The sequence below is a fragment of the Ailuropoda melanoleuca genome, chromosome 10 (genome assembly GCF_002007445.2).
Source record: "Ailuropoda melanoleuca isolate Jingjing chromosome 10, ASM200744v2, whole genome shotgun sequence".
In the NCBI taxonomy this organism is placed as follows: Eukaryota; Metazoa; Chordata; class Mammalia; order Carnivora; family Ursidae; genus Ailuropoda; species Ailuropoda melanoleuca.
The window spans coordinates 337,887-364,262 of record NC_048227.1 but is presented as its reverse complement, the minus strand read 5'-3'; the positions used below and the strand labels follow the sequence as shown (position 1 = coordinate 364,262).

The following is a 26,376-nucleotide window of genomic DNA, read 5'->3' as shown; positions in this document are numbered from 1 at the left end:
GTTTTCTCAAAGTCAGTGTGTCCAAACCCAGTGCACATCAAACACGTGAAAAACAACCCAAACGGGAGAACAGCGAGGATGTGGGGAAGCTGGTGCGCTGGGCACAGCAGCTGAGGGAAACGGTTTGGCGGACAGTTCAGCAAACCGTGTCGGGTCTGGGTGAGCAAGGACGGAGCCGAGGGGGGCCGAGGGAGGGAGCCCCGAGGGGAGGGGGCTGTGCCCTCACTGTGGCATTCGGGGGGGTGGGGATGAGCCCTGAGACGGGAAGCGTGCTCTGGGAGTAGCAGGTGCGCAGGCAGCGCATGCCGTGTGAGGAGCCGGTGCCGGGAGGGGGACACACGCAGGCACGGGTAGGCTGTGGCCTTGGCACCCTCGAGGGGGCATGTGTCATGCCCGAGACTGGAGGCCATCAGGGCCTTCGAACGTGTCTGATGTTTTCTGTGGCCGACACCATGCCTGTGCTGTTTTAAATTCCTGTATTGTTTCTCTTCTGAAATTCTGAATTTTAAATGACATGCTAATTTCTTGATTTATAATTTCACTCACCATGACTGTGTCCTTTGCTCCTCCACTTTGTAAGAGGAAGACGTACCCACCCGCTAGCTCCCCCTCCCAAACTCTGCTTTCTGTTTGTCATCTGGACGTTTCTTTCCTTTCTTAAAAAAATATTGATTTATTTTAGAGCGAGTGTGTGTGGTGGGGGGAGGGGCAGAGGGAGAGGGAGAAGCAGACTCCTTGCTGAGTGAGGAGCCCAACATGGGGCTTGACCCCTGTACCCCGAGACCATGACCCGAGTCAAAATCAAGAGCCGGACACCCAACCGACTGAGCCGCTGATCTGAAATTTTCATTTTTGTGTTGTCTGTATCAATAACATCTACATTTTTTCAAAAATTTTGTCTTTCATTCTTTGTCCATTTTAAAAACTGAAAACTGGGGCGCCTGGGTGGCACAGCGGTTAAGCGTCTGCCTTCGGCTCAGGGCGTGATCCCGGCGCTATAGGATCGAGCCCCACATCAGGCTCCTCTGCTATGAGCCTGCTTCTTCCTCTCCCACTCCCCCTGCTTGTGTTCCCTCTCTCGCTGGCTGTCTCTATCTCTGTCAAATAAATAAATAAAATCTTTAAAAAAATAAAAAAATAAAAAATAAAAACTGAAAACTAACGTATTTGAAAAATGCCTTTGTTAGGTCCGCACGTTCAAACGGTGGGCGCTCTGGGCGTGCAGCTGTGGGAATTCCGTCCATCCAGGGCTCAGCCCAGCCCCGCAGACAACGGTGTCCGGGCCCCGCAGGTGTTGGTGTCCGGGCCCCGCCATGCTGGTGGCCGGTCCCTGATGTCTAACAGGCTTCGGGATGCCCTTGCCCCTGAACACTTAGAAATATCTTTTTTTTTTTCCCTTTTGGGGTATTTCCAGTGTTGCTACTGTCCTGTGTTACCTTCGTCACGTATGTCCTGTTACCTTTAAAGCATAATCCATACTTCGTATGTAAGCGAAGTGTTTTCGTCAAGTGTGAACGCGCTTGAATCTAACTGGAGCGGCTTCCTCTTTAAGGAGCCTTGCTTTTCATCTCCCCGCTCGTGTTTCGTGGATGGAGCACATCTCTAGGTCTCCCCGCGGCCGTGTTCCCTCCTTGGGGATTGCTCCTCCATTTCACCCTGGTCCCCGCGTTCCTCAGTGTCCGGCTTCTTCCCCGGGTCACGTGGAAGACTTAGTCTGTACTCTTGTGCGGACCCTGAGCAGGACAGAGCAAAACCCTAAGAAGCAGGGATAATCAGGGGAGTTTCGCATCGACAGCTGTTTGACGATATGAACGGTGATAACGGGGGTTGTGGTTATGCTTTTTAAAGGTCATGTTTTAGGAGATACATAACGGAGTATTTAAAACGAGATTGCGTAACATCCGAGATTTGCGTCAACCTCCTGTGCTCTGTGTGTGTGTGCCGTATACATGCATGTAGTACACGTATAGGTGTGTGTATAGGTGTGTGCGCATATATATTGCGTGTCTCCGTATCATGTGTGTACATGCTGTGTGCCTTATATATGTATGTGTTGTGTAAGCGTGTGTATATGTACACGTGTGCATGAGCTGCATCTGTGTGCGCTTCACGTGTATGTGTGTGTTGTGTGCATGCATGTGCATACGTGTGTTGTGTGTGTCACATGTGTATTGTGCACATGCACTACGCCCGAGCATTGTGTGCATTGGGCCGTGCCACGCACGTTACACACGCTCGCACGCACGTGCAGGCATCACATACATGTGTGCATGTGTGTGGTGTGTTGGTCACATGCACACATGTGCATTGTGCACGTGTCACACGTGTGTATCATATACGTGTGTGTTATTAGTATGTGAGTATTACATAGGCATCTATATTGTACGTGCATGGGGGTGTGTGTAAAATGGGTGGAGGGTGATGACGTCGTTGGGCCTTGTTTTGATCGTTGTGGAAGATGCATGATGGGCTTTGGCAGCTCGCTGTATCGTTCCCTCTGCTATTGTGTGGACTCGTGGTTTCTGCACGACAAAGTTAAAAGGGCTGTGGTAGGAAGCCCACCTGTGTGCACTCTCCTGGGTGGGTGCTGGGCCCCAGGGTCCGGTTCTGGCCTGACTTGGTGGCGCTGGCTCTCTGCCTGTGGGGGGACCCTCCCTGGAGCCAAGGGCCGTACTCCCTGCACAGCCTCCGTGTGGCTCGCTCTGCCTGAATGCCACATGCCACGTTTCAACATGCTGTCCGTTTTCCAGAGACCCATGGACCCTCTCGAGGCATTGGCCCCATTGTCTTCACTGTGTGGACTTACATCCACCTGGGCTTTAATTCTGCTGTCATGTGGTGGAGGGAGGACAGAGGTGGCATGCTGTCCATCTGCCATCGTTTCTTTTGGAAGTTCCGTAAAGATATTTTTAAACACTGGGATGAAATCGTGTTAAACAATTCCAGATGGAGGCACAGAGAGGCAAAGTGATTTACTCAGGGTCACACAGCGCACTGGGAAAGGAGCGTTCCCCAGCTCGGTGTCCTCCCCACTGGGTCATGTGTCTCCTGGGCACTCTGAACTGCCGGTGCTTTCTCTGCTTCCCCCCGACCTCCTTTCCCCAGAGGGGCAGGATTGCACCTGGCGGGGAGCCGGAGCTTCCGTGCCTCCTTTGAGTTGAGCCTCCTGGCGCAGGGGGCCGCTCACGTGTGGAGCCTGGCCTGGAGGCCATGGGAGACGTCCTTTAAATTCACCAGAAGAAGCCTCATGTGTAACTGAGGAGGCGGTAATGGAGCAGCTGAGGAGCTATGGACGTGGCCTAGCCAAGGTGGGGGCCAAGGTGGGGCACGTTCTGCAGCCTCACTGCCAGCCTGTCCCTGCCTGGGGCATGGGTGCTGCTCCGTGTCCCACGGAATTGACACGCACCGTGTTGAAACTGTTCTTAGCTTTGTATTCTTTGGCTGTTTTGAAATGGAAGAAATGTATGTCTATGAGGAAAAAGCAGAACATGACCAGCAGCCAGCCTTTGTAGGAGGAATACTGAGTGAACTATATTCATTCATTTTGGGGGTGGTGGGGGGAGGGAAAGGATTCTTGATTTTCTTTTTCCTTTAGGTTTTCTGTGGGAATGTCCCAGCTTGCATTTGAACCTCAAAGTCCTCTCTGGGGTCTTTTAAAATGTCTTCTTCAGAAAGTACAAGCCCTTTGGGGAAGAGTTGCCTCTAGAAGTCATTTACACTGTAGTATGAATTAGGATATCTTCATGCTTCTCTCGGGGTTCACAGGCTACCTGGGAAGCTTGAACTAAGTGCTGTTGGTGGAGCAGGAAGGGGTGCTTTGGAAGGTGTGGCAGTGGGAATCCCGCAATGAGCCGTGGGTGGGACTCTGTTTCCTCACTTCATGTTTTTGCAGGGTGACTGCCAGGTAAAATCGGGCAGGGGAAGTTGCCAGGTGTGGGTTTTGGGGAAGGTGGTCCTTGCAGACGAGGGAGACAGAGGCCTTGTCCTGGGCATGTGGGGAGACAGGTGAGGGTCTGTTTGCCACGGACCTCCACGCAACCCTGTGCTCCTCCCCATGGTAGCCCAGCTGGTCACCAGACTGCTTCTGGGACATGGGGATGTGGCGGCTGGAGGGTCGTGTGGGGGGGGCCCTGCTTGTCAGGCACAGCGTGTGTTCCTTCGCACCTTTGGAATCTTGTGCCCTCTGCACGCACATGTAGTTATTAAAGGAATTAAATAATGAAGGGAAGGAAAAAAACAAAGGAGGTTTGCTCTCTGTTTATATATCCACCTACTCTCTCCTGCATGTCTACCATGAGGGATGTGGGGGTACGGGGGTGAGTGGAGCAGACGCAGCCCCTGCCCTTGTGGGGTGAGTGCCTGGCGGGCACCTGGTACCCAAAATGTTGCTCACGGTGAGGGCGGGCAGAAACCCTCCGAGCCGCCGCTCTGTGGAGCTGGGTGGTGGGGGAGGGGGACCCAGAGGTGCCCTTGAAGCCGGGGGCTCTGCCGGGCATGGAGGGAGGGTCGTCGGGCAGGGTCCCGTGGCCGCACCCGCAGGCAGGCAGACCACATAGGCCGCTGTTCTCAGCCCACCCGCTTCTTCTCCCGCAGGAAGAAAACAGACAGCTTCTGACACAGCAGAGGTCAGACTCCCATGATGAGGAGGTCTCCCCGACCCCGCCGAACCCCGTGGTGAAAGCCCGCCGCCGCCGAGGGGGCGTGAGTGCCGAGGTGTACACGGAGGAGGATGCCGTGTCCTACGTGAGGAAGGTGGGCCCTCCGCCCTCACCCCGGGGTCCCTACTCCCGGCTGTCTCCTTTCTGCTCTGAGAGGGGCTGCGGTGGTGGCAACGTCATTGTCATGGTCACTGCCTGTGGGCTGGTGGACCGTGGGTGGAGGAGGCCGGTGTCTGGCTTGTGTGGCCCCCGGCCTCCCGGCCCTGGAGACTGCAGCCTGGCCTCAGAGCTGCGCAGTGGGAATTCCCTTGTCCACATTTCTGTTCCTTGGGGTCCCTCCCTCAGGGACGGCGCCCAGCTCGCCACTGCCACGCCCGAGCAGGTGCGCCTGCGTCAGGACACGCTCTAGAATGTGAGAGCACATGCAGTGTCCCTGTGTGCATCAGTGTGCGGGCCCGGCCTCCCGCCCGCCCTCGGACGTGGGGCCCGTCATTTCCATTCTGTGTGTTTATATCCTCTATACCCTCACTTTCACTTTTTTCCTGGGGAATTTTTAGTTTTTGGCCTCTTAAAAAAGTTAACTAGGTGAAATATGCATAACATACAGTTTGCCACGCCTGTGAGCCCGGGCGGCTGTGACGCCCATTCTCTGGCGGTCTGGAGGCTGGGCGCCCGAGAGCAGGTGCGGGCAGGCTGGTTCCCAGCAGGAGCCGCGCTGCCTCCTGTGTCCTCAGGTGGCGAGGGGAGCGAGGAGAGTGGGTTCTCGGGGTCTGTTCCTCTGGTCCCGCCAGGGCCGCCTCCAGACCCACGCTGGGGGGCAGGGCTTCAGCACACAGGTTTTGGGGACAGTCTGTCCGTGCACCGCTTTGACCACGTTTCCGTGTCGAGTTCAGGGGCATCGAGCACACTTGCGCTGCCGAGCCGCTGTCCCCCCCGCCCTGTCTCCAGCACCCTCAGGGACACTCGCGAGTCTGACTTCGCCTGGCTTTCCCTGCAGGTCATCCCCAAGGATTATAAGACCATGACGGCGCTGGCCAAAGCCATCTCCAAAAACGTGCTGTTTGCTCACCTGGATGACAACGAGAGAAGGTAGGAACCCGGGAGGGGCAGGGCCGGCATCAACACTCCTCCCCAGGCCTCGCTGGTGGCCGGCCGCAGGGGACATGGGTGTTCCCGGGTCAGGATCTGAGGCTTCCACGTGCCCTTGTCATCCACAGACACCCATGGGCCTTGAGGTCAAGTCACATGGCCCAGACGGACCTCCCGAGTGGCTGTGGGGTGGGGTCTTCCCAGGGAGGGGCACCCAACATCTGTGAGGGCCTCAGTGACCGTGCGTTGGGAATTGAGGTCCTAAATAATTGGGGAAATCAGACTCCCGGAGAAGATCCCTGGGGCTGCTCTGGGGCCATGCTTGTGGATTTATGTGTGTATGTTAATTGCGTGTCACAACGTGGGATCACACCCTACACGGTTTGTCCCGTTCACGGGGCCGTGAACGTCTGTCTGTCAGGAAGGGTTTGCAATGGTTTGTAGTATCCATTCCCGTAGAGTTGCTGTAAAACTCACTTCCCTCCCAGGACTGCTTGCGTTTTTTCACGGTCAACAGCATTTCGACGACCAACCCGTCCTTTGTGCCTCCTTTGGTCTTGCTTGTTTCTTCCTTCAAGTTAAAGTTCTTGATGTGGATGAAGGGTGTGTAGGGTTTTACTTTTTCTCTTTTTTCCTCATTTTTGGAGAATTATGTTTCTTGGCTAGATAACTGAGCACGTTTCGATGACTGTGGTCTACAGAATCCCAATGACATGCAAATCCATCGAATAAGAAGAGAAAGTCCCATCACAGCCTTGCTCGGGGACGCCGGCGGCCCTTCCGCATGAGCGTCCCGGAATGGTGCGTGTGTGCGGAGCGCTGCCCCGTGCAGTGGCTCCGGGTCTGTCCACCTCCCGCTTTGCCAGCGTTGCCGGGAGGCTTGCGGTTCCTGGACGGTACAGTGTTTGCCAAACAGGAAGAGCAGCGTCTCCACAGACAGGCCCCGGCAGCAGGGTAACTGCACCAGAGAGACGCGGCGTGAGGTCTCGGCAGGTGTGGCAGGTGTTTGAGGGCGGCTGGCAGTGTCGCATGTGGAGTCTCGTGGTGGAGTGTAGCTGGAGCCATGTTCCAGGACGTCTCGGGTGGCACTTGAGAGGCCTGCCGCATGGAAGCACACGGGGGCACGACGGGCAGGGAGGGAGGCCAGTTCTCCACGTGGGCCCCCCTGCGTTGCCCATACCCTGTGAGGGTCTTGCCAGGCAGAGACACTCAGGATTCACGCTCAGCAGGCCCTAAATGCAGTCTCGGGTCCTTGCACGAGGGGGCACAGGGAAGTTGCTCAGGAGAGGAGAAACCCTTTGACCACAGAGGCAGAGACAGAGGAAGGTGACCTTGGGCCAGAGGCCACCAGCCGCCTCTAGAGGCAAGAGTGGCTGAAGGGGTCCCTCCCTGGAGCCTCTGCTGCATCTCGATTTCCACCTGCTGGTGCTGATTCTGGGCTGCGGGGCTCCAGCACTGGGAGACTGCACGCTTCTGTTCTTAGCCCTTCTAATGGAGGTGTCCACCTGGCAGTTACGGTCTCTGTCACCAGGTGGAATAGATGACTCAAGAGTTATATTTTTATTAACTTGAATGTAAACATCAAAAACTCAGTCCATATTTAGACCGGGCTTTTGACTAGCTGACGCATTCATATGGATCGAAAGTCAGAGGGGGCCAGGGGGCCAGAGTGGAAGGTGAGCTGTATGGAGGTGGCCCCAGGACCCTGGCTTGTCCCCGGGTTTCTCTGCAGTTCCGTTTCTGCAGACAGACTGCCCACCCTCAGGTAGGAGGTCAGATGCTCCCCACAGCAGCCACACAGACCTCCGTCCATTCTTCACCGGGTTTCAGTTGTCAGGGAACGGACGCCTGGGTCCATTGGGGTCCTGCTAACTTGCACTTTGGTGCCAGCTTGGGGGAGGAGGCGCCCCTCAGGGTAGACAAGAGCACGCGGCCGCCCGTGTGGTGCAGGCTGGCCTGGAATGTGTCTCTGTATACGGCAGGTTGTGGTCCTGTTCCCGCTGGCTGGCAGGCGGGTCGATCACCTGGGTAAGACCTAACCCTGCGTGCAGGCAGGGAGTTCCGGGGCACAGTGGTTTGGGCCCCAGTCTTCCAAAAGCTGGCTACGTACTTGGAAGATGAGTTTTGTTCTCTGGGCTTCGGTCTCCTGGTCTGGTCTGCGTTGAGCTCTTGCAGGAGCGGCTGCAGGAGCAGAGCTTGGTGTGCGCACATGGGCTTATCGTTTTTATTTATGGCGATGGCGATGACAATGGTCCACGTGAACTTCTTGCTCACGTATTCCCAGACGCAAGAGCAGCAGTGGCTGTGCTCCGGACACCGCACCGGGCTGGCGTTACAGGGCACAGAATCTCAGGACTGTCCCGGGACTCGCGTGGGGGTCTTCACCTCCCAGGGACCCTGGGGCTTCCCTTCCTGTTGCCAGAGCCACAGAACAGGCTAACCGAGCGGTAGCCCCGGTGTCATCAGCCACGCCCTTCTTCAGAGCCTGAGATCTGATGGACGTGGCCAAGGTCAGCAGAGCGAGTGAGAGGTGGGGGGTGCGTGTTCCCCGAGGCCTGGAATACTCAGGCCGTGGTCCAGAGCCGTCCTGTGTTGCTGCCACAGATGTGTGTGGGTCAGAGCCGCTGGCCGGCCCGCCGCAGGGAGACTGTGCTCAGGGGAGGGAGACTGGGAACGGGCTCCCTCAAGGTCCAGGCTCCACCTTGTCACTGGCACGCGCCCGTCCTCCCGTGTGCGGCTTACGGCTCTGCGTTCAGCGCCGTCGGCATGCCCCCATGCTGTGGCAGAGCTGCCTTCCTGTTTGAGGGTGGGGGTCTCCCATGAGGGCATGTGCCACCATGCGTTTATCCACTTGCTGGTCAAGGGACACTCGGGCTGCTCCCACTTTTGGTGGCTGTGCAGAACACTCCGTGAATGCGGGCGGTGTCGGAGCCTTTGGGGCGCGCACCTAGGCACATCATCCCTCCGCGTGTGACTTTCTGAGGAGCCACCAGGCTCCGCTCCCCTTCCGGCCCCACTGAGCGTCGAGCCTCCCCTTCCGTGGGGCCCAGGAGCCCCCTTGGTGGCAGCTGTGTTTGAGCCGGGTCTTTCACGCCCTTTCGTGGCCCCTCCCCAGCTCCCAGGCTCGGGCCGTGCAGGTTGGGTGTGGCCTGAGGACCCGCTGATCTGAGCGCGATCTCTGGCCAACACAGCTGCGTGGGTCCAAGAAGTGTTTGTGCCCTTGGCCCCGAGTTTCCAGAATCACATGGTTCCCACCGCCTCGGACTTTTCTGGATCCAGGAGCCAGGTGGACAAGAAGTGCAGGAAGCAGATGGTCGGATTGAAAATTCCTCTTGGCGAGGCTGGCTTGGGAAGTGTGCTTTCACGTGGGGGTTCTGCTGCAGGAAAACTCACTTTCCATAGTGAAACCTGAGGGGATCCTTTTCCTGGCTGCGGCCTCTAAAGAAACAGGCCAATGGTTCAGGAAGTGGGCTCCGGAGGGAGCGGGCCGGAGACAACGTCTCTTGACCTTTCGCTGGATGTCCCCTGCGCAGCATCCAAATTCTTTGCTTTTTCCAGTTTGCTAGAAGCCGGGCTCAGCAGCCTGGGCTGTAGTTTGGGGCACATTCTTTCCAGGTTCGCAGAGCGCCTGGCACGCTGCGACTCAGAGCTGCCTCCTGCGTGGGTGGAGGGAACAACACTCCTCTGCAAGTGAATCCACTTGTGGGGTGAGCGCCTTTGTGCGTAAAGCCCCCCCTCTTAAGCTCAGATGTGAAACAGGTGACCCCGTGGTCACGGGCGGGGTGCTTGTACCCTGGTTAGGTTACGACGGCGGTTCTCCTTCAGTTTGTATGCAGGTGCTTTGGTGAGTCAACAGGTGGGGGCTTTGTTTAAGCTCCTTTGTTCAGAAGAAGGTGGTGGAACGTAGCTGTGGGGGGGCTGCTCACCCTCCAGACTGCTGTGTTCTCTCTCCTAGGATGGTGGCATTCCCAGCTGGCGGTGACTGGATGCTTTTTCGGGCCCGTTTCCCCCTCTGTATGTTACAAGGGTCTGTCTTCTGCCCGAGGGTAGAGGGTCTGTCATAGCAGAGCCAGGGTTCCAACATGAGTCCCTGGGGCCCCAAAGCCTGTGCTCAGGCTCCTCCCTCCTGTAACAGCAGGTCACATACACCTGCAGGAGGAGGGAACACGGGAGAGCAGGTGATCCGGATGTGGTCATTGGTGGGGGGGCCCCCAGGTGTCCTGGGATGAGCTGGGACTGCAGGGAGTGGGCTCTGGCTTGCCGGGTCTGGGGAGCAACAGGGGGGATCAGAAGACCCCTGAACACATTGTGTCAGGCCAGAGATGTGTTAAACACATATTCGCCCAAATTCATACGCACCAGTGCACGTATACACAGATACACACATACGTGTATGCATCCACATGCAGATACACACACACTCAACATGTACGTATACACACTGCACACATGTGCATACATTCACACACACACACTGCCTGTACACACAAATGCACACTCACACACAGGCTACAGAATTGAATGTGTGTTAGAATGTCTTTTGGAAGGAGATTGTTGAATCATGTCATTAAGTTGTATAATGACATTCTCTGGGACTCAGTTTCCTCAAGTGTCAAGTGAGAGTAATAAAACCTACTTTGAGGGTTGCAGTGAAGGTGAAATGTAGTAATGTCTGTGGGTATATCATTATCCCCACCATCCTCATCCTCATCACCACCATCACTGTCATCTTCTTCACCATCACCATCATCAGCATCAACATCCCCATCATCACCATCCTCATCACCATCACCATCATCACTATCATCACTGTCACCACCATCAACGTCATCACCATCATCTTCTACACCATCACCATCACCACCATCATCACCATCATCACCATCATCACCACCATCACCTTCATCATCATCACCACCATCACCATCACCACCTTCATCACCACCATCACCACCTTCATCACCACCATCACCACCATCACACCACCATCACCTTCATCACCATCACCTTCATCACCACCATCACCATCACCTTCACCACCACCACGTTCATCACCACCATCACTACCATCACCACCATCACCTTCATCACCATCATCACCACCATCACCATCAGCATCCCCATCATCACCACCACCTTCACTACCACCACCTTCATCACCACCACCACCATCACCACCACCATCACTATCATCACCACCATCATTACCACCATCACTGTCAGCATCCCCATCATCACCACCATCACCTTCACCACCACCACCTTCATCGTCACCATCACCATCAGCATCCCCATCACCACCATCATCACCACCACCATCACCGTCATCACCATCATCATCACCACCATCACCTTCACCACCACCATCACCATCATCACCACCATCACCATCATCACCGTTATCACTACCATCACCATCAACATCCCCATCATCACCATCCTCATCACCATCATCACTATCATCACTGTCACCACCATCAACATCATCACCATCATCTTCTTCACCATCACCATCATCACCACCATCACCATCAGCATCCCCATCACTCTCATCCTCATCACCATCACCACCATCACTCTGACCACTGTCAGCATTATCACCTTCATCTTCACCATCATCATCAACGTCATCACCACCACCATCCTCCTCCCGCTCCTCACCATCGTAGTCATCGTCATCATCCTCTTTCTGGTAACCCTTTTGTGGTGTGGAGGGCAGGCTGTGTCAGTGGGCTTCTCCCTGGACATGGCTTTGCCCCTCTGATGCTGGCCTGGACACAGCCAGGCCTCAGTCCTTCTCAGTGTTTTGTCTGAAGCTATTCCACAAGGTCATTCTCTGCTCCATCCTGGGCCTGAGGTAGGTAAGCTGGCTGCTCTGGGCCTCAGGACACAGCAGGAAGGAATGTGGGAGGCCAGCTCATCCCCCAATATCAGTGTACAGGAGAGGGTTTCAAGGCCCAGTGAGGGGAGGGCCCTTCTCCATTGTCCCTTGCTCCAGGTAGGCATCCTAGCTGGGGGTGGAGCCCCTCGTGCCCCAGGCTGGCCCCTTGCCTCTTGCTCTGGGCCCTGCAGCAGGTGTCCTAGCTGGGTCTGGAGCAGGTGTCTTCATGCCCCTCCATAGCCCCTCTGCTGTGTTGAGTTACTTCAGGTAAGGGTCCAGGTGGCGGGTGTAGACTCCTTGCTCGGTGTCAGCTACTGTGAGCAAATGCAGATCTTCTGTCCTTCCTGGGGATGCTGGGGGCACTTACTCTCTGCTCAGGGACCCAGAGAGCCTCAGAAGGCAGCCCGCAGGGTTCTTCAGAGCCCTGGGGTGTGCCAAGAATCATGGCCTGGCCCCGAGGGTGCCTCCCAGACTGAGGGAGGGAGGGGGAGCCCCTGGGTTCAAGCGGGTCCCTTCCTGGCTTGCTCGGATTGGGGTGCCTGCAGACGAGCATCGCCGTGCTCCTGGGAGTGCAGAAGCGTGGTAATGAGGAGGCACCGTGTGTGTGGTACGTGCAGTGCAGGCAGCGCTGGGCTTTGGGCCCTCAGCTGGGGCCTCATTATTGGAGCCGCCAGACGGGCGGGCGAGGGCATCTCACCCTGGGGCGGTCTTCCTGGCAGAGGCCCTGCTCTCTGCAGCTCTAATTAAAATGGGCCTCTGGCTGGAGCGCCGCGCGGCTGGCCTGAGCAGCTGTCTCCTGTTATCTGCCGCTGTCTCTGCCTGCCGCCCGCGCATCTCCGGCAGCCTGTTTTTCCGCAGATTGGCTGGGGTCCCCAGGTGATGGGGAAAACACGCCGTCTGCTGGACTCACAGCCTCTGCTGTCCCGGCTGCGGCGGCCCCTGCCCTCCCACCTGGCTCTGGCTCGGGACTCGCGGCTTCTCTTTGAGGCAACACGAAAATACAAAACCAGCGTTTTGAGGAACACAGGGCCTCATCGCAGGAGGAGCTTACGGCTCCAACAGGCAGCGAATTTAGTTTTCATCTTACATAGGCCCACCTGCTCTGGGCAGAGGAGACCTCGAGGCTCACAACTTTCGGGCCATGGGAACCGCATTCTGTGGGAAGCCAGGATCTGGGGCTTGCATCACGTGACGTGTGCCGAGCTGGTCCCTGGACTCAGGCCTCATGGGCACCGTCCTGTTAGGACAAGGCTGGCTGGCTTTGTTGCTCATGCCACCGGGCTGATGAGGCATGGAGGCACAGAGGGGGTGAGCGGGCTGCTTAAGCTCCCCAGCGAGGACTGGGAGATGTGAGCACAGGGCTGCCCTGGACTCACCTGCCTCCCACGTGATGGCACCACCCAGCTCGGTAATCTCCCAGGGAAGGGGACAATCTTTCAAAGAGTGCCCGGAATCAGTCCAGCTGATGCAAAGTTGTGCGGTCCCGGAAGTTGAAGGAGGTGCAGCTTCTGTTCCCTGTGGGGTCTTAGCTGGGAAGGGCAGCCACGGCTGCTGTGACTGGGGGCCCGGGTCGCCCGGCCTGGCCCATCTGATTATGGGATCAGGAGGAGAACTCCAGGGCTCTGTTGTCTAGTGTGGACATCTAGCGGTTTGCCGTGGATCTTGCCTATCCGTGGTCTTGGTGGTTTGGCGCTGTGATGCTTTAAAACTTCTGGAATTTGGAGGATGCTGCAGACCCAGCTATTCCCCATTTGCCTACACCTGATTGGCTCACCTGTTGATGCCACCCCACAAGCTCCTGTAGACAGCTGATTTGTGCTGCCCAAAGTCTTCCTGCTTCCGGTGCCCGTTCTGTGGGCAGGGGCACGAGGCCCAGGGAAGGGGTGGGACGGCCCCGCTGCCCTGTTGCTCAGGGGCAGGGAGCGAGGGCATTCATTCGGAACCAAGTCCTGGAAGGATGCACTGCAAGATGCCCCCTGGTGGTGAGCTGGCCCACTACGCCTCCACCCCCCACTCAGCGGCGGTGACTCGGCCCCACTGGCTTTCAGACCTGGTGGGTGCCTCCAGTCCTGGCTCAGCTGCATTCTTGAGCCACGGTCGCTAAAGGTAGCTGATTTGCCTGCCAGCTGGGGGCCGGGGGTTGTTCAAAGAGGCCAGGGTGAAGGGCAGGTGCCCTGGGAGGAGGGTTGTGGTCACCTGCATTTGTCCCCACCTCCATGCGGACTCCATGGGGGCCTGGCCAGCATCGCATCTCTGCTCCCATTTGTCAGGCAGGAACACTGAGGCCCAAGGTCACGTGGGTTCCTTGGGGCAGCACCAGCCTCCCTGAGACAGAGCCCTGCATGCGCACTGGGTTCCCGTGGAGTGAGAAAGCCAAGGCTTCTGCAGCGTCATTCTGGGTAATGCCGTGCTCTGCGTCAGAGCCCAGCGTTCGGCTGGCAGCTCTGTGTCCCTCCTGACCTGCACAGCCCCCTGTGGGAGTAAGCGATGGGGTGAGGGGTCCCATAGCTAGTGACCAAACCAAAACCTGGTAAGCGCTGCTGAGGCCCTGTGTGGTGCGTATCCTTGTGGGCTTCAGGATCCCGAGACACAACTGTGTCCTCCTCCCGTCGAGAGCTCTTCCCAGTGGGGACCGATACTTAAATAGTGAACAGTCCTTCTCTGGGACGTGGCCATCTGTTCAACACATGGGGTCACAGAGGAGGAACGGACCCCATCCTCCCTGTTCTTTCAGGGTGCTCACTTACCAGAACCAGCGACCTTTGAGCCAGGTCTTCAAGGACAGGCAGAAGAGGGTGGGGAGGGCGTGGGAGTGGTGTGAACAGTGTGGGCCAAGGACGAACGGGTCACGGTGGGTGCTGAATTGGAGCAGGGGCCACGGGCTCATTGGGGAGACATTGTTTTCTCAAGTGCAGAGAGGTACAGACGAGAACCCAGGGGGCCTGTGTGGTCGTCCCCCGTGCGGTCGTTCCCCACTTGGACACATTGGGGGGCATTCCTCCCACACGTGGTGTCATGCTTGCCCCCACAGCCCTGTCTTATTCCTTTTAGGCATCGGCACTCTGGGGTCAAAGGATGCCACCTTTGCATTTTGGAATGTGCGTCGGGAGTGGCAGCCCCACTTCCGATGACTCCTCGCTGTGTGCGGTGCCCACGTCGGCCCTTCCTGCCCTTCTTGCTCACCCAGACCGTCTGCAGGGAAATGGTAGCTCAGGGTCAGGGCTGTTTCTGGGTGTGGACCCCGGGCTTGGAAGGCTCCTGCTTGCCCTTTCACACTCTGCCATCCTGAAATGGAGTCTTTGCACCAGGGTCCCCATGTGGCCCCTGTGCAGGGCGTCCTTTAGGGCGAAGGACTTGGGCTTCTGTCTGCTGGTTACTTGGTTTCTGTGTTGAGTTCTCTGCAAATCGCCCAACTTTTCCTGTGCTCTCATTGTTTTTCGATTGGCTTGCATGCGTTACTGGTAAACTGACAAAATCAGGCCTTTGACGATTGGATGTATATAGCTCGTGAGATTGGACTTTTCTGTTTGTCTATGAAATTCTTTTGTCATGTGCAAGTTTTAAAATTTTTCGGTTTTCATAATATTTTTATTGTGGTAAAACATGTACAACACAGAGATTTACCACTTTAACCTTTTCTAAGTGTCCAGTTCAGGGGCACTGTTCCCCCATCTGGCTCCAGAACCTTCCATTCCCCAGACAGAGACCCTGTCCCTGTGACACACGGACCCCCACCCGCTCCCTCGGCCCTGCCGTCTACTCTGTGTGTCTGTGAGTCTGACGACTCCGGGACCTCGTGTGAGTGGGGTCCCTGTGCGTGTCCTTCTGTGTCTGTGTCCCTCCGCCGCCCGTCCTCGGGGCTCGTGCCTGTGGGGGCAGGGGTCCGGGTCCCTCTGTCTTTAAGGCTGAAGTGTTGATGTTCCACGGAATGGACCACAGCACTGTCGTGTCACCCGTCCACAGGCAGGCTGTAGTCTCACGTTGGCAGATTCCCCCTCCTTCCTTTAGGGCTTCTGGCAGTCTTCAGAACGCCTTCCAGACGTCAGGACCGTAAACAAACACACTGTGATCTTTTCTAGAACCTTCCCAGTTTGTTTGTTGCTTGTTTTTCCTTCAGTGATTGAAGGCTTGACTCACCAGGGGATTTATTTTGGTTTAAGGGCATGAGCACAGCTGAGTGTTCCAGACAGCCGTGCGTGTGGACACTGCCCACCGCACAGAGCCGTCCCTCTGCCGCTCATCTGGACTGCCGCACGTGTGGGGGCCTGTGTCAGGGCGCTGTCTGCTCTCTGAACGGCGGGGGGGCCGTGTTTTCTGAAGGCCCCTCTGAGGCAGTGGCCTCTCTCTGGGGGCAGCCGCTGCTGACCTGGGGTCTGGGGGGTGCCAGGAGCTCCCTGGGGGATCGGCCCGGAACTCAGCAGCTGCTGGGGGGCTGTGGGGTGCCCTGAAAACGCGTGGGCATCCAGGAAGGTGTGCTCCGGGGTCTGTTGTGAAGAGCCCACTGGCGGTGGAGGGAGTGCATGCATGGGGGGTTTAGGTTGGCCCTGCTGGGGTGGGGCACACACGGATGTCCCTGAGGTGCGTGGTGTGTGTTCATGTGTGTGGTGTGTGTGGCCCGTGTCCATGTGTGTGGTGTGTTCACATGTGTGCATGTGGTGTGGTGTGTTCGCGTGTGTGCATGTGGTGCGTGTTCGCGTGTGTGCCTGTGGTGCGTGTTCGCGTGTGTGCATGTGGTGCGTGTTCACGTGTGTGCATGTGGTGCGTGTTCACATGTGTGGTGCGTGTTCACGTATGTGTGTGGTGTGTTCACGTGTGTGCGTGTGGTGCGTGTTCACGTGTGTGTGGTGCGTGTTCACGTGTGTGGTGTGCACGTGTGTGCATGTGGTGTGGTGTGTTCATGTGTGTGCATGTGGTGCATGTTCACGTGTGTGCATGTGGTGTGTTGTGTTCACGTGTGTGCATGTGGTGTGTGTTCACATGTGTGCATGTGGTGCGTGTTTGCGTGTGTGCCTGTGGTGCGTGTTCGCGTGTGTGGTGTGTGTCGTGTGTGTGGGTGTGTGAGGTGTGTGTGTCCTTTACTACCAGAGAACTTCGTACTCTGCTGGTGTCTGCAAGCTGTTTCAGTGACTCTCTGTTAGTAGAAATGACTGCAAGATACTATTTTTAAAAGTTCTTTTATGGTGGGGAATCGCAGGCGTGTGCAGCGGGGGAGGGAACAGTGTGATGAAGCTCGCGGCCTCTGTGGTCCCAGCTCCTGCTCCGCGCAGCGCCGTCCTCCCTCCTGCTCTCCGACCCTGGATTCCTGAAGCGGGCCTCAGCCGTCAGACGGTCTGGCCGTAAATATTTCAGGGCGAGATGCTGAAGTTTCATCCATGCCTGTCCTCGTGATCGCTGCACATTCGGTATGCGCGCTTGGGGTGGCGTGCTCTGCTTGTGGGTCACGCCCGGAGCTGCCGCCTGGTGTCTCGCGTTCCTGGAACGGGGTGCCCTCCTTCCCGTGTTGGATCTGGCCTCCCAGGCAGTCCCCCTGTGGGGCCGGGGCTGTCAGGGCACCTGGGGATCGCACCCCGAGCGTGCGAGCCCGCCAGAAGTGGAAGGGAGCCAGGACCCCCCGGGACCCTGACGGTTGGGGTTCTGCTTGCGCTCCTGAAGGCCCAGCCTCCCCGAGCTGTCCTGTGGGCTGACAGCTGGCCCACCTCATCCTTCGGGAAGAGCGGCAGTTGCTGGGAGTCAGAAAACAAAGATGTGCTTTGACTCCAGGAGCAGCTGTGGAGATGACTCGCCACGGACCTCGCCACGGACCGTCAGCTGCTAAATCCCCGTTTCCAGACCCTCCCACAGCACGGCCTTTGACCCTTCGGCACCCCTGCCTGCGCCCCTACTGTGCTCCCGGGCCAGAAGAGGCCTCTGGCCTCCGGACTGTTGGCACAAAGCCCTCTCGTGGTTGAGAGAGGTGTTGAGGGAGGCGAGGCCTGGATGAACCATCGCTCCTTCGGTCATTCCTCGCTCGTTCCTCCTTCACTCATTCCTCATTGACCTGTTCCTCCTTCAGTCCTTCCGTACCCACCCAGCTTCCCCTGGCTTTCCCTGACCTTTCCTGACCTTTTATTTTTAAAAGGTTTTACGTATTTATTTGAAATACAGAGAGCACACGTGCACGAGGGGGGTTGGGGGCCGCAGGAGAGGGAGAAGCAGGCTCCTCACCGGGCAGAGAGCCCGACGCAGGGCTCAGTCCCAGGACCCCGGGATCATGACCTGAGCTGAAGGCAGACGCTTCACTGATGGAGCCCCCCATGTGCCCCTTCCCAATGTTTTAGAATAGGCAGCTTTCTAAAGACTCGTTCTAGGGCTTGGGAAGGCCTTGCTGTCTCAGGTGTTGATTTTGCCCCGTGGCTCCCATTAGCCAGTGTAGACCAGGGTTTCATCCACACTGTGTACCTGGTGAGCACCTGACGTGCGTGATTCCATGAATCTCTCGCACTGACCCTGTGTGGTGCATCTTACTCTCTGCCTGAGTTATGGGTGAGGAGATGGAGTTCACAGGGGAGGTGGTTTGAACGGGGACCCAGAGACGCCAGGCCGGCGTCCAGCCTCGCCCAGTGGCTCTCCTCTACTTCAGGAGCAGACTTCAGGGCTGCTAGCCTCCCTAAGCTTGGCTGTGTGCACTGTCCTTGGGGGGGGGGTCATGTGGGGGGTTAGGAGCAGGGCAGTGGAGCTTTGGCTCCTGCCCTTGAGAAGCCCTCAAATTCCAGGCCTGGGAGAGTTTCAGCACCAAAAGGGGAGGAGCCCAGGGAAGCTTCCAGAAGGTGGAGGGCTTGGCATATCCTCTGAGAGGTGGCAGTGCTAGAGACTATTTTGTTAGTAAGAGGAGGCTGAGTCGGGTGGGGGAGCCAGAGGTGTCCAGGGAGAGCCTCTCTGGACGACCTTGGGCTTGGGCCTAGCCTTACTGTTTGCTGGCTGTGTGACCTTGGCCAATGACATAGCCTTGTGGACGTCGGGAGTGCTCCCTCTGCCTTTTGGACTTCGGGAGTGCTCCCTCTGCCTTGTGGGCGTCGGGAGTGCTCCCTCTGCCTTGTGGACTTCGGGAGCACTCCCTCTGCCTTGGAAAGCAGGAGCTTGCTCCTCAGCATGTGAACCTTGTTCTGAGGTTGGGGGAGGTTTTGTGGGAAATGCCACTGAAGTGGGCGGGTGACGGTCTCTGCTTGACCCACCAGCTAGGGAGGGCCTCTTGGGGGGCCAGGGAACATTTCAGTCCGAGACCTGCAAAGTGTGACATCAGGAGGCTCGTGTGTGGTCTGAGGGCCAGAGACAGCCTGGGTGGTCGAAGGTGACCAGGTTGTGAGGGATGTGTCCTGTCGAGGTGGGAGAAGGGGATCCAGATCCTGCCTTTCTGTGGGCTGCGGTCTTCCAGCAGGACTCGCAGACCCTGGTGTGCCAGCCCTCCAGGGGCCACTCAGACAGGGTCAGGGTCCTTGGTTTCAGCTCCCAGATTCAGATCTGGGAGCAAGCGGCTGGAGATGTGTTTGCAGTCGTCACCTTTCCCCGACCTTTCCCAGCCTTTGCTCTAAAAATTGAGCTCCTGTGTGGGAGGGGGTCTTACCTGGGTGGGTTGCCCCAAGATGTAGAAGCCTTAGGCCAACAAACATCGGGACAATGAGACTCTGTTTTCAAACAAAACACTATAAATATAGATCAGTATAAGTATAGAAACTCTAAGTGAGGGGTGCCTGGGTGGCTCAGTCGTTTAAGCATCCGACTCTAGATTTCAGCTCAGGTCACGATCTCAGGGTCATGAGATCGAGCCCCACGTCAGGCTCCGTGCTCAGTGGGAAGTCTGCTCCTCCCTCTCTCTCTCTCCCTCCCCCCTCCCCTGGCCCGTGCACCTGTTGTCTCTAAAGCAAAGAAATAAATCTCTTTAAAAAAAACCACTCTAAATGATATGTTTCCAACAATCATAATCTTTCAATTTAGTAATTTATAAAAAAGGTTGATGTATTTATGTTCAATCAGCCAGTATTAGAAAAACACTCTATGCTCAGTAATGTCTTGTTTTCAGTAGCTGGTCAATATCTGGCTGCCGCAGTGTGTTGGTTCTCTGGAGACACGGGACCGGTGGGATGTGGGTATACATGAGGCGTCTATTACTGGAGTCAGTTTGTGTGGTTGAGGAGGCTGAGACCCAGCAGGGCCGGCCGTGTGGTCCAGCCAAGCCTGAGGGCCTGTGATTCCCAGGACAGGAGGAGGCGACGTCCCAGCTCACGCAGAGGGCCAGCTCCCCTGCTCCCCTTGTGTCCCCTCGAGGCCCTCAGTGGATGGGACGGTGCCTGCCCACCTCGGGGGAGGGCCGTCTGCACCCAGCCATCTGGTTCAGGGGCTCATCTCCTCCAGAAATACCCCCACAGATGTGCCCGGAGAGAACGTTTTGCCAGCCCTCTGGGCATCATCTGGGCATGCCGTGTCCCCGTCAGTGGACACATTTGTATCACACTGTGGTTTATAGTCGCTGGCTGTGTCGGAAGAAGGACAGGGCGGGTGATGGCTGCAGCAGGCCAGAAATCACTCACTGCAGCTTTGCGAACGTACAGTGAAGCGGTTTAGCTGTTAATTTGGAAACTTCCGAAGGATGTGTGGTTTAAGGGCACTCCTCCAGGGGCCTATGCTGGCATTAGAGCACCCCAGTTGTAGGTCACGGGTCTGAAGTGAGGGGTTGGGGATCTAGTGTGTGCAGTGGGGCCGGGGCCTCAGATCCAGAGAGGACGGGCTGCAGGGGACAGTGGACAGACTGGGTGACCATGCCAGGTTGGGCCGGCGGGCTCTGTTGATGGACGGTGGGAGGGCAGGGGTGCTGGGTTTGAGCAGCCTGCTGGACACTGGAGGGAGGTGTCAGGTGATCTGTGCGTGCCCTCACCTCTGCACCTCCTCAGTCTTTCCCTGTTGGGACAGCATCACGGGCTCAGATCGGCCCGGCCACCCCACTCCTGTGCGACGGTGAGCTTAGCTAATGGACCTTTTGGATTTGAACCCCTTTCCTCTCTCAGTCGGGCCAGTGGCCAATTTAAGCATTGAAATCTTGGTTTTAATTTAGTTTAACATGGCCTGTTGTTAATTACCTGGGCTGTGACGGCCCGCAGTTCAAAGCAAAGCGTCTCATGGAGCAATTAGCTCGTTGTCAATTTTGTGTGGCTCGTTGTGAGTTCAGGGGTCCAGGCCGAGAACAGGGCCATTTCCAAGGGATGCTTTCTCCGAGAACAAGGTTTAATTGTGTGGAAATAATGATGATCCTGCAAGCAGCTGTATTCGGGGAGTGTTTTGCTGTTCTTCTCAGTAATTTTATAGCTGTTGTTAGCTAGAGCCTAGGAAAGAAGCCATGGTGTTTTTGCGTCCTCTCTGCCCGCCGTGGAGCCACCCAGCACTTGCGGTTGCTGGACCGGAAACGTTCACGAGTATCGGACTCCCCCGTCTGGGAATTTGTGCAGCACCCGTCCAGAAACACTGAGACTCTTCCCTTAGGTAGCGTGAGGTTGGGAGTTTGGGGGGTGTTGCAGCTCCTGAGAGCCGGGGGCGTGGGCCTTGCTGGGTCCGGCGGGAGCTTGGCCATGGCTGCCCTGCGTCTGGACTTGCCCAGCTGCGTGTCTGTGGGCAGATGACATACCAGATCCGTGTCCCCGTCTGCCGTCTGGGGTCGTGTGGCGACATCACAGGGCCTGCCGCGGGGTATGAAGGAGATGGTGTATGTAAACGCACACGTGCCCTGATGTTCATCCGCGTGTCCTTGTGACGCGTGAGTGGTGCCCTCCACGTGTAGAAGCCGCCACTGCATTTTCCAGTCTTCTGATCATTACAGGGCGTTCCATCGTGTTGCCGTCAGGCACCCCTGAGTTCACTACTGTGTTAGTTACACCCGATTTTCACCTGCGCTCCCTTCCTCCAGGTGGTCTCAGCAGAGGGGAGGGGAATGGGCCTGGGGACGCTGAGTGACCGCGGGACTGAGCGACCTTGGGCAGGCGCCACCCTTCTCTGCCCTCCAAGACCAGCAGGGACGATGTGTGCATGGAGGGGCTCCCGAGAGACGTCTCCCTCTTTCTCGTCTGTGTTTCTAAATTAAGGACCTCCAGGGAGTCACGGGTGACAGGACCTTGTTTGTGGAGGCCGAGGGGCAGGCTCAGTGTGTGGAAGAGGCCTGTCCTCACCCTCACGGGGTCATGGCTCTGACTTGTCGAGAGAGGACTGCCTGGACATCCAAGCGGCCCTCCAAGTGGGGCCTCACTGTGCACCTTTGGGGACCCTCGGGCCCAGCAAGGCTGGCCTGTGCACACGAGGAGTGAATTCCATTTCCAGTGTGTGCACCGCCTCCCCACAGCGCCAGGTGCCCAGAAGTGGGGGATTGAAACAGAATTTGAAGAGCTTCATTGACCTTTCGGGATGCTTTGGACAAGGGAGTCCTGTTAGCTCGCTCTCAGTGAGGTGTCTGCACGGCAGCCCGCTTTACTGCAGTCGAGCAGAGGCACAGCTGCGTCCCCGCTCGTCCTCGGGATGCTCACAGAGCCTTAGCCCGCGTGCCATTTGGCAGCCCCTCCAGACTTCGTGCCGCGAGCAACAGCCACGTGTCACGCTCGCGGGCTTGCAGGCGGGGAGCTCAGACAGAGCTAGGTGGTGACGGGGACCTCAGCTGGGAGAACACGGCGATGAGGGGTTAGCGAGTGGCTGGGGTTGGCATCGCGCGCAGGTGTCTGCAACCTATGTCTGGTGCTGGGCTCGCTGGGCTTGAGGTCTGGGCCAGGCTGGCACCTGGAGCACGGTGACCTCAGCACTCAGACTCCCCCATGACTGCTCGCAGCTCCTATAAAACGAGGCAGAAGGAAGCCACGTGACCCGTTGGGACAGAGCTGCCCCACGATGTCAGTGCATCATGAACTCCCTGAAGGAGCCGGCCTCCAGGTCTTCCTTCCGGGATCCGTGGCCTGACACAGTGCGCGCAGTCAATGCACGTGGGGAGGCCAGCGGGCGCCAGCAGGTGAATAGATGCGGCCGCTGTGTTGAGGTGTCGCTGCTGCGTTGTAGCCCCACCCGCTGCAGGTGCACAACTCCAGGATTTTCAGGGACTTCCCCTCGCACGGGCCTGTGTACCGCCAGGCCCTGCTGCAGCCTATGCTGCCGAGACTGCACATGCCTTTTCCGGGCCCTTGAAGTGATGGAATCAGACCCCGTGCGGCCCTTCGTGTCGGGTTGCTTTCACGTGGCGTGAAGTTTTTGGAGGTCATCATGTTCTAGCATGTTGTACGTCGCGCCTTCTCATTGACAAATAGGTCCCTGTGTGGCCGACCGTGTGCGTTTATCCACTCGGCCCCTGAGGAACATTTGGGTTGTTTTCAGCTGGGGCTCCTGTGACTAACGCTGCTGCTGACACTCTCGTGCGCCTCTCCGTGAGGACACGTTTCCATTGCTCTTGGGTAGAAATCTAGCGGAGGAACGTGTGGGTTGCACGCTAACTCTGTGTCTAGCCTTCTAGGACACCGCCTGTTTCCCAAAGTGGCCGCACGCTTACGCTCCCACCTGCAGTGCTCCAGGGTCCCATTTCTCGAGTGCTTGCTGGGGTCTGGCACTGCCCGTCCTTTGATGATGGTCGGCTCAGCAGGTGTGTTGTGGTATCCTGCACGGTCTCGATTTGCATTTCCCTAATGACTCATGAGACTGGACATCCTTCCGTGGGCTTCTTAGCCATTTGTATAATGTCTTTGGCAAAATATCTAGTCAAATCTTTTGCTCATTTTTCAGTTGAGTTGAGTCTTTTTATGGTTGACTTTGGAATGCTCTTTATATGTTCTGGATATGAGTCATTTATTAGGTGTATGTTTGCAAATCTTTTCTCCCTGTTTGGTTTGGCATTTTCATTTTCTTAACGGTGTCTTTTGAAGTGTGCAAGTTTTCAACTCACGTGAAGGCCGGTTTATCAATTCTTCCTTCTGCGGATCATGCTGTTTATGCCCAAGAACTCTGTGCCTAACCCACAGCTACATTTTCTTGTAAAAGCTGTATGGTTTGAGCTCTTCTGTTTAGGTCTGTGACCTGTTTTGAGTCACGTTTTGTGTACGGCTTGCGGTGAGGGTCTGAGTGTTATTTCTCTCCTGTGGAAATCCACTTGTCACAGCGCCTTCTGTGGAAAGGCTCTTCTTTCCCTGTTGAATGGGACTCCATGGGCTGTAAATGTGAGGGCTTCTTTCTGGGCTCGGAATTCTGTCCCATTGCTCTACGCACCTGTCGTGGCACCAAAAGCACACCATCTTGGGCTTTGTAGGAAGTTCTGAAACCACGTCGCGTGAGTCTCTTATTTTGTTTCTCTTTCTCAAAGTTGTCCAGCGGCTGTTTGAGGGCCTTTGCATTTCCCGGAGAATTTAGGTTTTTTCTATTTAGAAAGCCTGCACTGAATTTGGAGGTCAATTTGTTACGTACTTGGCATCTCATCAGTATCAAGGCTCCAGAGTCGTGGACATGAAATGCATCTCTATTTATTTAGATCCTTAATTTCTCTTCACGATATTCTGTAGTTTTCAGTGGACAAGTTTTGCATTTCTCTTGGTGGACATTTTATTCGTTTCAATGCTGCTGTGAAGCAGACCACGTTCTCGGAAGGGTGGGCTGGCCTTGGCGTGGAGGCCACTGCAGGGTCTTTGGTGGGTGGGGATGTGGCAGGCTGGCCCGCCATGGCAGGAAGGGAGCCCGTGTGCGGCTGCCAGGAGACCCCCATCAGCGAGGCAGCTGGGCCTGCCTGGAGGAACTGTGGCTTTGCTGGGAAAGCTTTGCCCCTCCCAGCCCGGGACCGCGGGTCAGTCAACGCCCCACTATTGTCTCCAACCAGGGGGCTGGGTGGGTTCTTCAGACAGGGTTTTAATTATGTTGGGTTTGTGCACTGACCTGAGCTTGAAATCGAGAGTCAGACGTTGAGGTCAGAGCCTCCCAGGTGCCCCTCCAGCATTGTGTTTCGAGATTCATTTATATGGAGAATTAAGCTGTAAGCACGTACTTTTAGTTGAAATTTGCATAACGTAAGAGTCACCATTTCTAGAGTGAATGATTCACAGTGGGGTGCGTCCACCCCACCGTCTAGTTCTGAAACCTTCTCCTCCCCCCCCAGAGCAGACCCCGTGCCCGCTGGCCGTGGCTCCCCGCCCCCACCCGCACAGTCTGCTTCCTGCTTCTGTGCCCGCTCTGGCTGCTCCACGTGAACAGAATTATTCAATATGTGGTTTTGAGCCTGATTTCTGTCGTTTAATGTAAAGCTTTCAAGGTTCGTTGACTCTGTAACGTGTGTGAGAACCCCATTCCTCTTTATGGTTGAGCGATGGTCCACTGTGGGGCTGGACCACATCTAGTTTGCCCATTCATCTGCGAGTGGATGTCCGGTTGTCCCCACAGTTTGGTTCTTGCGAAGTGTTCCCGTGAACGTCCACACACGTGTACTCGTATGAGCGCGTTTCCAGTCCTGCCAAGCCCGGTGGCAGCTGAGTGTGTGACCTGTGAGGAGCTGTCCCATTTTTGTGGGGTATGGTGTTTGGTTGTCTGGATACACCATGACTTACCCACTCCACAGTTGATGGGTGCTTGGGGAGATCCTGCTTTTTGGCAGCTGTGAACATTCGTGTCTCCTTTGCACGTCCCGGGTACGTACGCAGGTGTGGACCTGCTGGGTTGTCGGCTGTGCGCATCTTCCGTCCGCTGGGAAAAGCCGTGTGTGCAGGCCCTCATGTCTCAACGTCGTCACCAGCATTGGTTGTTGCCCGGGGCTGGTGGGTTTCTCAGTTATTTTGGTGGCTGTGTGGTGCTGCCTCATTGTGGTTTCAATTTGAGTTTCCCTGATGAGTGATTCGATTGAGCATCTTTTCATATGTTTATTGCCTGTGCGAGTCTTTCACCCATCTTAATGTTGGGTTGCGTGTCTTTTTCTAATTCTAATTCTAATTCGATGAGCTGTAAAATGCTCTAGACATTAAACCACTGTCTGTATTGCACATTCATCCCACAGTTTGTGGCTTGTCTGTACACTTGAACACACTCCTCTTTCCTCTTAAGGTCAGTGTTTTTATGTCTTAATTAAGGATAAAGAAATCCTGTCCTTTCCTGAGGCCATGAAGATGATCTCCTACAATACGTTAGGAACCTTATAGTTTTCTTTTGTGTTTAGGTCTTGGGCGTACCTGGAATTGGTGTTTTCTGTGGTATGAAGGGGGGGTACAGATTTACGTTTCCATAGGGACAACCAGTTGTCCCAGAGCATCTGCTGAAGTCTGCCTTCCCTGCACTGATCTGCCGTGTGTCCAGTGCGTTTCTTCTCTGGTCGCGTGGACTGCCTGCCTCCCCCTGACGCAGCATCACCCCGTGTTAACCACGTAGCTGTGGCAGGAGTCTTGATGCTCGATTAGGCAGATCCTCCCTCTTTCTTTTATATTTCTTCTATTTAAAATAATTCTTGGGTTGCCTGGGTGGCTCAGTCGGTTAAGCGTCTGCCTTTGGCTCAGGTCATGGTCCTGGGGTCCCAGAATCAAGCCCCGCCTCGGGCTCCCTGCTCCGCAGAGGGTCTGCTTCTCCCTCTGCCCCTCACCCTGCTCTTGTGCGCTCTCTCTCAGATAAATAAAGTCTTTAAAAAAAATTCCCTTTTGATCTCCACCTCTGAGTACATCATCTACACAAAAGAACACACCAAACATTTTGCGCGTGCGTGCATGTGCCCCGACGCACGTGTGTAGTTAGAGA

The 26,376-nt window shown here is 56.2% G+C and overlaps 1 protein-coding gene across 7 annotated transcripts in view; it reads left to right on the top strand.

Moving 5' to 3' along the window:
* Positions 1–26,376, top strand: part of PRKAR1B (protein kinase cAMP-dependent type I regulatory subunit beta) — a 98,802-nt gene that overhangs the window by 17,910 nt on the left and 54,516 nt on the right. For all 7 annotated transcript variants that reach the window (XM_034669634.1, XM_034669636.1, XM_019810247.2 and 4 more), the window contains 2 exons: positions 4,594–4,752; positions 5,656–5,747. In XM_034669634.1, the coding sequence (XP_034525525.1) occupies positions 4,594–4,752; positions 5,656–5,747 (251 nt within the window). The remainder of the gene's footprint in view (positions 1–4,593; positions 4,753–5,655; positions 5,748–26,376) is intronic.